Raw genomic sequence first — 10,786 nt, 5'->3', positions numbered from 1 at the left:
AGGTAGGAGGAAGTTTGTAACGTGGCACCATGAACATTTGCTCGAGTGAACCCCGAACACACAGGAGATGTCGGTGTAAGAGGGCCGATTGGATCCGTCAACAGTCCTCGTAACGCCAGGCGAGCTCGGGCCCGGCGGGAGCGAGGAGGCGAGGAGGCAAGGAGGCGAGGCGGGCGGACGGGCGGGCGGCGCGCACAGGACCCAGCTGGGCCCGGCCCAACTCCGCCCAGAGGTCGGCGTTCCCGCCGACGCCCGCGAGGGGGCGGACCGCAGGTCGCGTGCCGCGCCTGCGCAGCACAGCTCCCGCGCCGGCGGCCTCGAGCGCCGCCCTCGGAACTGCGCCGGCGCGGTGCGCCTGGCGCTAAGGGGCGGGGCTTCGTTGCGCCGCGCGCAAGGCTGGGGCAAAACCCAGGCCGGGATAGGGCGTGGGGCAGCGCGTCGGGACGTCCCTCGCGTCGGGCCCGATGGCGCGTGCGCATTGGGCGGCCGCCGGGGAGGCTGAGGGGCGGGGCCGGGGCAAGAGTGGTTTCTTTGCCTCGCTGTGCCCTATCGCCGCCCGGACACCGCGCGGGCAGCCGGCATCATGAAGATCTGGACTTCGGAGCACGTCTTTGAGTACGTTTGGGGCGGGGGCAGGTCGGCGGGGGGCATGGGGTAACTGCGGGGTGGGAGGGCAGGCCGGTCCCGGAGTCGCGGCGAGGCCGGGGCGGCCCTCAGGAAGCTTACAGGCGTCGGGCCTAGTGGGGGGAGCTGGGCCCGAGCGCCTCGGAGTCCTGGGGGCGGGGACGAAGGTCACGACCCTGGGGACGCCCCAGGAATGGGTTCCCAGGAGAGACAACCCGTCCGGGAGGGGGCTGGGGAAGGGGCCCTGGCGACCTGCCTCCCGTGGACGGCCTCTTGCGGGGCGGGGGCGTCGCCGAGCACGAGGTCCCTGACGGCACTGGGGGTGGGACAGGCGCCCCGTTGTCACATGGGGCCTTGCAGAGACCTGTGAGTCGTGGCCCCGAGGATCGTGGGCTGTCGAGAGGCTGGTGGCTCCAGTATTTTCGGGTGGAGTTCCTTGCTTCGGAATGTGGACTTAGGGCGAGCTCAGGCAACCACGCAGCGGACCTTTTCCGGCAGCCCGTTGACCTGAGGAGTTAGAATTTACGGCCTTGAAATTGGAGTACAAGGTCCAGCTCTGGCTCCAACAAGCTGTGTGACCTTGGGGTTACGCATTTTCGTCTGAGACATGGAAGACGACGACGGAGGTGTTGTCAGGGCCTGACAGCGCTGAGATGTCTTTGAGGCCACGTTCATTAACATCTGTTGGTTAGGGAGAAATGTTTGGTAAGGAAAATAGGCCTTACACCAGTTGGATGTTGGGAATTAAATTCCCTTCTGGTTCCATGATTCACTGTACAAAAGAACCATTCATTTATTCGCCTGTATCATTTTTGCCTGAACAAATTGTTGATCATTTGTCTCATCACTCTTTATTGACTAATCTTTTTTCCTCTCACCCATTTGAAATGCCACCTTCCTCCTAAGACACTTTTGATTTATATTTTAATCCATTTCTGAGCTATCTGTTCTATCCCAGTGATCTGGCTGTTGTTGCCACACTGTTTTAATATTTTTAGCTTGGCAGTATGTTTTAGTTTATTTCCAGGGCAATGTTTAAAACAAGTTGTAGGCTTTTCACACACTCAGTGAATCAGACACATGCAGGAGTCCACTGGATCCTGGAAGGTAGAGAATGTTAGAATCAGGGGGCAGATTTCTTTTCTCCCTAATGTTTACAATCTTTCTGGGGGAAAGAGCCTAAGTTTGTAGTCTTTCCAGTGTTCTTTAACCAGGTCACATTCTTCACTACTCTGTTTCAGCCATTGGGATCATGGATGGTTTCTTCTTTGCAGTTCTTTTCTGGGTTTAAATGCTTGAGAAGTTCTTGGCACTCCTTAGAATTTTCTTCCTTAACACTCTTCTCCCTAGCTTGTTTCCTACCCCTCCCCACTCATTTGGCCCTCTTCTTTAATGTTTTCCTCTCTTCTTACCCTTCAGTGTAAATGTTCAGTGAAATTCTGTTGTTGGCCTTCTTGCATTTCATCAGGGACTATTAGTCTTTCTCTTTTTGTTGCATGTTTCTCTGAAATTTGATGAAAGCTCTGGGACTGTCCTCGCAGAAAATAGACATATTCACATAAATGCGCTGTGTGTCTTGGGAGAAGAAGCCCTGATCCTGATTCTCCCCAGATAATGTGGACTTTTTAATCAAGCTCCCAGCTGATACACACATTTCTGGCACCCAAATCTGTACCTTGGGCTCCAGTCTTTCTTGAACTTAAAATCCTTATTTTCAGGTCTTAGCAGGGTATCTCTACTCACATGTCCTGCAGGCTCTTCAGACTCAGCATCCCCGAAAATGAAGTCATTTATCTCCCCTCAAATTTTATGCTTTCCCTGTGTTTTCCATCTTAAGGATGTTACTAACTAACAACATCTAAGTCATCATTCTGAGTCTTTCCCATCTATGATTTTCCAGTGCTTCCTTCTGAGGCCTAGCATGTAGTTGGCATCAGCTGAAGTCATTCATTGATTCCTTCAACAAATATGAAGGCCCACTAAGTGCCAGGCACTCTTCTTTGGATTGGTTCCACTTTGGTAAATAAATCAAGACACTGTTGCTGCCTCGGTGGAGTTAACAGTGTTCCCCACCTCATTTTATAGGTGAAAAAATTGGACAGCTCACCAAGCACGACCAGGCTCTACTGACTGACTGTCCTTTGGGGCCATCTTTGAATGTCTTGCAGTGTGAAGTCTTTTCACATGATTTCATTAATTTAGTTAAAATGAATTACTGGAAGATTGTTAATTGTAATATGCATCCTTTGTGATTTTTGAGCTAGTCATGTTTTATAAAGCAGTCTTCGTCCAAGCTAAGTCAACGTCAATGTTTTCAAGTTGCCTCAGAGAGGAGAGAATGACTGACTTAGAAATAATGCATAACCACCCCGAAGCCTTGCAATTATTAATTTTTTCAAGGAGGTGGGGGAAGAGATGAGTGCGTGGAAGCCACCTCTCCATGGTATATGTCTAGATGGAGACGGGGAGGGGTTCATCCGATTCTCATTTTAGATAGTTTTCTTGGTAGCAATGAGAGTGCTTGGCCTCTATCACTTCTATTTGTGGGGACTGTTTAGCTTTATGAAGTAGCTCCGCTTATATACCTGTACTGTTTGCTGAATAAGGCTTGAGATTAAAAACAGAATGGGGTTCATTTCTGTATAATGTTAGAGCAAAAGTGAAGGTATTACGAGCAATGTTACTGGTTGTCCAGGATTCTGCAAAATGAGTGAGGCTGAGATTTTCCTTTTGTCCACGAAAAGTTGTCAGGCTTAGTTCTCTGAAAAGTTGAAGTAGATTACTGCCTACTTGTTTTGCTTTTATTTTTTTTTAACATCTTTATTGGAGTATAATTGCTTTACAATGTTGGTGTTTTGCTTTTCGAAAAATAAAAAGTCATGCTGTGTGGTTTATCGGTAAGTGTAGTTTGAAACACCATCTCCAGGTCTTGTCTTTCCTTTCAGTGAAGACGTGTAAAATCAGTCACTTTTAAGGCTCATTGTAGTTAATAAGAAGCTCATTTGAAATGGATATCTTTGGTACAAGCATGTTGTTCAGATAAGGTGTGAAGAGAACAAATGTACATCACATTTTGAATCACCCAAGTACATGTGCTTTTTGACAAATACAAAGATGCTGCAAGTTCCATGACATTATTACCATCTCGATCCTAGATGACAAGCAAATGCTTATTAAGAGAGAATATTAGAGAGTGGCACATTAGGAGCACCTTAAAAAAACATTTTATTGTATTGAGTGACCTTTTCAAAACAGAAATCAGAATCACTCTTGAGGAAAGTAATGGATAAAGATTGACTGGAGGGGCCAGTATTATTTATTACCTTATTTGAGAAGAATACATGTTTAATATTATGATGTTTAAATCAGTAATGCTTTGGATCTTTTTGTAATTCCTATGAGAATTTGTAGTGCCTATAAGTTCTTTTGCTCTTGTTACTTCTTTATGGCTTCACAGAAGTGGGGTCAGACAAAAGACTGAATGAATGGTATCATAATATTGATGGTATCATAAAAGAATGAATGGTATAATATTTTTTGCTGTTTGTTTCTGTAGAACATAATTGTAAAACACATTTTTATGAATCAGTAATTCTTAGAAACAAAACTTACATGTGAGAGTGGACACTGATAAGTGGACAAGGTGACTGAAGAACGGCTCTGTAGTGCCCTGTAGGCTATTTTAACCTTCTGGGCGCCAGCTCTGCCGCATCACCTGTGTGCTGAAAACATACTGAAATCTGCACATGTTCAAAATGTAGATTGAGCCTCCCCAAATCATCTTTCAGTCAACGTTTCAGAAAATAATCTTCCCTAGGTAAATTAAGTAAAGTTTAATTGTAAAGACTAATTTGATGGGTTATAAGAATGGTTTAATTTATATGCGTATTTTTTAATGTTTGATTTTTTATTCCTGTCGGCAGCCACCCATGGGAAACTGTTACAACAGCTGCAATGCAGAAATACCCAAACCCTATGAACCCGAGTGTGGTTGGAGTTGATGTATTGGACAGACACGTAGATCTCTCTGGAAAGTTGCACAGCCATAGACTTCTCAGCACAGAGTGGGGACTGCCTTCCATTGTGAAATCTGTAAGTGTGTCTTTATTCCTGAAGCAATGTGACTGCTGTAGAGAAGTTTTCAAAACCACATTATAATTTCAAATAGGTTGTGGGAGCCGATTCTGAATGTCATTTTTGCATCAGTTCAAATTGTATTATAATAAACTTGAGTTATGAGTGTATAATGAATTGGAAATATTATTACAGTCTTCATGAAGGCACCCGATAAAACCTCCTGAAGGAAGCCAGCTAATGCTCTGTAATCTAAAAGTTTTATTCTGCTTTTCCTACTTTGCCAGCAACTTAAGATGTGGAAGCAGTGGTCTGGTGCTGGTTGTTAGCTGACAGTTGCTGTGGTCAGTGGTGGCTGCGCCTGTTAAGTGAGGAGCATGGTCTCACTTTGCTGCTGCCGTGTTTGTTCCAAGATCTGTTGCTTCTACCTGTACATTTAAAAGCAATTCTATGCCCTTTCAAGGGAGCAGGCTTTAGTGAGCCAGTTTAACCAGCAAGAAAGTGGGGTGCCAGTTTATCGTGATGGGAGAGAACCCTGGTATAAGTGGACCCAGTTGTCTGTAGAGATTCTTTTTCTAGAAAGTGGGCCCCCTCAGAAAAGTAAAGTACACATTTTCCAACAATTTGCTTCCATTGCACACACCACTGCACTAGATGGTGCGGACACAGAAATGAGCACGGCTGGGATTGGCTTGGGGTCGGAGCACAGGGAGTGACCCTGGATGTGCTGTGTTATCTTCGTCGTGAGGTGGCTGGTTTTCTGTCTGGAGACCGGAGCCACTGCGTCCTCTCCCTTGGGCCGCGCTAGGAAAACACTGACAGACACTCCAAACCTCTCCTTTCTCTACATGCCCTGTTTCCCGAATATTCAGGCTCACTGTTTCACCCTCAACCTTGGCAGCTGCCGAGTCCTACCTCGTACTCCGTTCGCTCTCAGCGGGCTGGTTGCTAATCGCCTCTGCTTGTGTCTTGGGCGTCTCATCTCCTTCGAGGTGTATGAAGTCCTCTTACCCTTAAACGGGCCTCCTTTCTGACCTTTGTTGCTTTCTCATGTTTTTTATGAAAACAGATTTTTGGTTCAAAATATTAACACATTTTTACCTTCAAATAAAATATTGATACACTTGTTAAGAAATCCTTCTTCCTCAGATTACTAATTCTGAATGTTTTACTTAGCTTATTGGTGCAGCAAGAACCAAAACCTATGTGCAAGAACATTCTGTAGTGGATCCCGTAGAGAAAACAATGGAACTTAAATCTACTAATGTAAGTCTGGACCCCCTTTTGTTTTAGTTTTAAACTGTTTGGCTTAGTTTTTTTCTCTCTTTTGTGTAGTTGGTACACAAATGAATGTATGCCCTTCAGCCTGGCTTAGGAAATCAGTACTGAGATGCTGCATTGCCTCTGCCTGTTTGCACTTAGCCTCAGCGCTCTAATGAGCCTGCCTGTTATTTCTAGGAGATGGCACTCAGTAAAGTGCATTTGGCATCATGTGCATGTTATTACTATTACGATGCTTTTGTCAAATTTATTATTTTTTTAATAAAAAGGAAGCAATGAATAGTGAAAACTTCTTTTTACACTAATGTCAAAGTGGTTTACTTGCTGCTGTTTTGTATATTTAGCTAGCAAGGTTTTGGTTTGTGAATTAATTTTGGAAATATTTTTAATCTTGGTTTCCAAGATGATTTGACTTTTTTTTTAATTCTATAGATTTCATTTACAAATATGGTTTCAGTAGATGAGAGACTTATATACAAACCACATCCTCAAGACCCAGAAAAGTAAGTGAAAAATATTTTAACAAACCTATTTTACAGTGTGTTTTAATTTTTTTAATCAAATATTTCTTTGAAAAATGAAAATTAGGTCATCCTGAAGCTGTGTAAATGTGTTTTGTTCCAGAACTGTTTTGACTCAAGAAGCCATAATTACCGTGAAAGGGGTCAGTCTCGGCAGTTACCTCGAAGGACTGATGGCAAGCACGATATCGTCAAATGCCAATAAAGTAAGTAAGGCTGCTCCCCGCTTGCTCTTTGTTTTTTTTTTTGTTTTTTCTTTGGGGGGTGCAGCGCAGGCTTGCAGGATCTTAGTTCCCCACACCCCCTGCGGTGGAAGCGTGGAGTCTTAACCACTGGACCACCAGGGAAGCCCCTCCCTGCTTGCTCTTACTCCTGGGTCTTTTTTCTTGGAAGCGCTGTCCTTGTGAGCCGACTCTGAGCCACTGCAGTGCGAGGTGATGTGGGCAGTTGCTGGCACGGGCTCTGGGGTCCAGCCCACCTGCCTTCACGTGCCAGCTGTAACTCTGAGCAGCCTTTCACCTTGGGCAATTAATTAAGTGAACCTCTCTCTGCTTCAGTTTCCTGTCTGCGAAGTGGAGATTAATCACCCGCCTTACAGGGCTGGGTGCGAAGAGTGAATGAGATAATATGGGAAGACTGTAGCCCTGGGCCCAGCATGGGGGAAGGGGGGGAGCCATGTAGCAGTGCGTCACTGTTGAAAGCATAGATTCCCAACCTTTTTTTCATTATCTCCCTTCACACCCAGGTCCACTGTAGATATTTTTCCCCTAATTACCCCCACCCCATGAAATTGTTTAATACTACAGATTATATCTATAGATATAGATAAATGGATATATGTCTGTGCTTTATACGTGAAAAAAGTGAGATTTTTCTCCACTGCCCCCCAACTAATTTTTGCCTGATTGAGAATGATTCAAAATAAAGTAAGTTCAGAGGAAGAGATGCCTAATGTACTGTCTTATAACACATGTTTAATATAATCGTTCAGCAGTCAAAAGATATTCATAGATGCCTTCTCTGTGTCAGGCAGGGTGCTAGGCTAGACTGGGGATACAGCGGGGAGCAAAACAAACGTGGTCCCTGCCCTCGTGGAACTAAGAGGAAGGCGACATTAATCATACAAAACGTCATTAGGAAAGGAAAAGTACAGAAAGGTATGACAGTGCTTAATGAGTGTTCAGTAAGTGATGTTTCTGCTGAGTTCTGAATGAGGGGTGGGTAGGCCGTGAGGGGCCTGCTAGGAAGCATTCCAGGCAGAGGAGCTGCGTGTGCAAAGGAGGCCCTGAGACCGGAAGCAGGAAATGCTCCTGTTCTGTCCCTCAAGGAACTGCATAGGGTCCAAGAGAGTGGTTGAAGTGGAAGTCAGGGACCAGAGCCTTCAGAGCCTCGTACAGGATTTTGGTTTAAAATATGGACATAAAAAGAAAAAAAAGGAGTTTGACCTCACCCCGAAAGGGGAACCATTCTAATCATAAATAAGTAAAACACCACTGTCGTTTAATTGTAGATTCGAGAACATCTTTTGCAAAAATATAAATTAAAATCAGCATATAGATCAAGCCAGTTTCTCAAGGCATTTGATATTTGGTAAACAACATTAGAGAAAAAAAAGCAAAGGTAAAAACAACCTGTCCTGGTGAGGTTTAGTTATGCTTGTACCGCTTCTTGTTACTTCCTGATGTGCCGTTTATTTGTCAGGTGCCTTTGCTCTCACTTGGTTAAGAATAAACATGTTGGATTTTTTTTAAGGGCCGAGAAGCAATGGAGTGGGTAATACATAAATTAAATGCTGAAATTGAGGAATTGACGGCTTCGGCAAGAGGGAGCATAAGGACACCAATGGCAGCAGCAGCATTTGTGGAGAAATGATAATGAAAGTTGATAACACCCAGTTCCCCAGGTCTCTACAAGCTGGCAGTATATTTATTTGTTATTTAAAAAATACAACTATATTTTCGGTAGAATTGTTTTTTTAATAAGCTGAAGAAGGACTATGTGACTTGATCAAAACAAAGAGGTGCAGGGTTTCTAAATCAAAGGGATTGGCTGAAATTAGTGTTGTCTGAAATGACTGTCTGATTTTGAGGATTCCAGTATTTATGTAAAAATTTAACAATTTTTGAAAAGTACTTGAAAGTTGGTATTGGCTGATCAAACCTCCTTAAGGTAGAGTTTTAAAGCTTTTCACGCATTGGAACTCTACCTGTCTTTGGACCAACCCCAGAACCAAGCAGAGCCACCTCTTACATACCCACCACTGCCCTGCAATAAACTTGGAGAACTTGCATGAGGGAACTCACTTTTAAAGGAGAAACTGTATAGTTTTAAAAAGACATTAATTGTATAAAATAACTTGCTCTGCTATAAACCACCGTTAAAAATCACAGTGTTTTAATTTGGTACTCAACATTTTTGGAGTAAAAATTATCATGAAAGTAATAAATGACTCCAACAAAAATATATTTTATTGTGTTAAAGAGTACTGTATTGATTTGCCAAAGTTTTGTAGCTTAGTAAATGTATTACCTTCCTTGGATCTGTACTTTATGACTTAGTATGCTGTGTTGTGGGCTGGTTATGTTAACTGAAAAAATAAAGTCATTACCAGAATTTTGCACTACTCTAAACTTAAACAGAAGAACAGCTGTTCACATCTTTTAGCATTTCACATTTGCCTAACTTATAAATTGCCATGTGTCAAAATTGTGGTTCTGTAATTGCTAAAGCATGATATGTCAGGTTATTTGAATATAATTCCTTTTTGAAGTAACTGTGACCACAAAACATCTTTTTTACGTGAAGAGCTGTACATCATTTGAAATTACTCGAATGATGTCTTGATCTGAAGCATAAATCCCAGGGACTTAATGTTTTTAAATAATACTGTGTCACTGCAGGGGATGGGGGCGGTGGAGAAGAAAAAAGAATAATAGGGTGAAAAAAAAGCATTGACCTAAACTAACCAGTATGTGAATTGCTTTGCAGCTTTTATTTATGGGAAATCCTTGCTTTGGATGCCAGTGGGCAGCTGCAATCTGAAAAACAATCCAGTAAATGTTGTGTTGTTTTGTATTTTGTAGCAGGCAATTAATTATCAACCGTTAAATAAGAATATCTTTGATACTGGGAATTGTTGCATACAGAATATTTTTGTTAAAAGGTGATGAGCTCTTGCCTTTATTTCACAGTACTTGAAGTGATAAACTTCTAGTCAGGTTTCCTATAAAAGAAACCAATTAATATATGTACCTAAACCACAAAAATAGTATACCAGACTATTTGAAAATTATTGTTTTTCTCTTTAAAATATTGTTTAGCTTGCGACTTCTTAGGACCTTTGTAAAAGCAAGTTAAAGCCAATAAGGTTTTTGATTATTTTTTGTAACCGGAGATGGTTTTTACAATTAAAATAACATTTCAACTAAACAAGCCATTGCTAAATAATGATATTTAATAATAAGTTGCCTTGTATAACTTCTGAAAATTATACTTGTTCTGAAAAGTATAAGAATACCCTAATGTTAAAAAGATTTCTAAACAAAATTTTATCCTGTTTTTTTTTTACTCTGATCTAATGACAAAATTCTATAGATTTTCATCTTCCAGTGTAGTTACTTTTCGTTAAGTAGCTCGTAGGTAATGCCTTTTACCTGTTAAAATATAAATAACAGCAGGCATTCGAGAGGACTAAACTGGAGTAGAGTGTTCATGGGTTAGAATTAGACTCTCGGATTATGGAGCATATTATCCTGTTTAATGTTAAACATGGATCTTATATGAATTAAGAAAAATCTTCCTGTTAATAAAAACTTCCTTTTAACTATGATGTTTTTCCTGATTATAATTTCTTTTTAATAACTAAGGAGCAAAAGAAATGTTTTTCCTTGTAAGAATTCACCTAATTGCCGCGCGCTCGAGCCGGCTCTGCGCCGCGAGGTTGAGTCTCTTAAGTTGGACGCGCTGCGCCTCCTCCCCTCCTCCCTCCGATGTCCAGTTCATTCTCCCCGGTCAGGTTCTGGTGCCCCGGGCCGGCCTGAAACCCTAGGGATTGTCGGGGGGCGGCTCGTTTTAACTGTTAACTCGGGGCGTACATGCTTGAGTGTTGTCAACATGAAGGTCTGGACGCGGCCGTCGGGTCCGGGTTCGGGGGGGGTGCGCCCCGACACCGACCTCGACGCGGCCCCGAGTCTCGCGCTCCCGAAGCTACGCGGCCGCGCGTTCCCTCCAACTCCCCTCTTGCGCCCCGCCGCCCCGCCGCCCCGCCGCCCCGCCGCCGCCTGAGT

General features: G+C 43.3%; 1 protein-coding gene across 2 annotated transcripts; it reads left to right on the top strand.

Annotated features, from left to right (window-relative positions):
- Positions 1–504: 504 nt before the first annotated feature.
- Positions 505–10,326, top strand: PRELID3B (PRELI domain containing 3B). Of its 2 annotated transcripts, none has more exons than XM_022597621.3 (6): positions 505–615; positions 4,548–4,716; positions 5,875–5,964; positions 6,412–6,482; positions 6,604–6,706; positions 8,253–10,326. In XM_022597621.3, exons 1-6 carry the CDS (start codon positions 584–586, stop codon positions 8,370–8,372), a joined length of 585 nt encoding a protein of 194 aa, XP_022453329.1. In that variant the 5' UTR covers positions 505–583; the 3' UTR covers positions 8,373–10,326. The 2 variants fall into 2 exon arrangements, with proteins under 2 accessions (XP_022453329.1, XP_089753249.1); XM_089897123.1 differs by lacking the exon at positions 505–615 and adding an exon at positions 4,103–4,441.
- The last annotated feature ends 460 nt before the right edge of the window (positions 10,327–10,786 follow it).

The sequence above is a fragment of the Delphinapterus leucas genome, chromosome 15, assembly GCF_059928025.1.
Source record: "Delphinapterus leucas isolate spDelLeu-1000000601 "Yukka" chromosome 15, BTC_Dleu_Yukka2, whole genome shotgun sequence".
In the NCBI taxonomy this organism is placed as follows: Eukaryota; Metazoa; Chordata; class Mammalia; order Artiodactyla; family Monodontidae; genus Delphinapterus; species Delphinapterus leucas.
Note: the sequence above shows the minus strand (reverse complement) of the source record. Positions and strands in the feature narration are given on the sequence as shown.

Excerpts from the sequence above, each read along its gene's own strand:
- PRELID3B (XM_022597621.3), top strand. The coding sequence starts at position 584 with ATGAAGATCTGGACTTCGGAGCACGTCTTTGA. Across the intron at positions 616-4,547 it reads ACTTCGGAGCACGTCTTTGA|CCACCCATGGGAAACTGTTA; the intron begins GTACGTTTGGGG and ends TCCTGTCGGCAG. Across the intron at positions 6,483-6,603 it reads CATCCTCAAGACCCAGAAAA|AACTGTTTTGACTCAAGAAG; the intron begins GTAAGTGAAAAA and ends GTTTTGTTCCAG.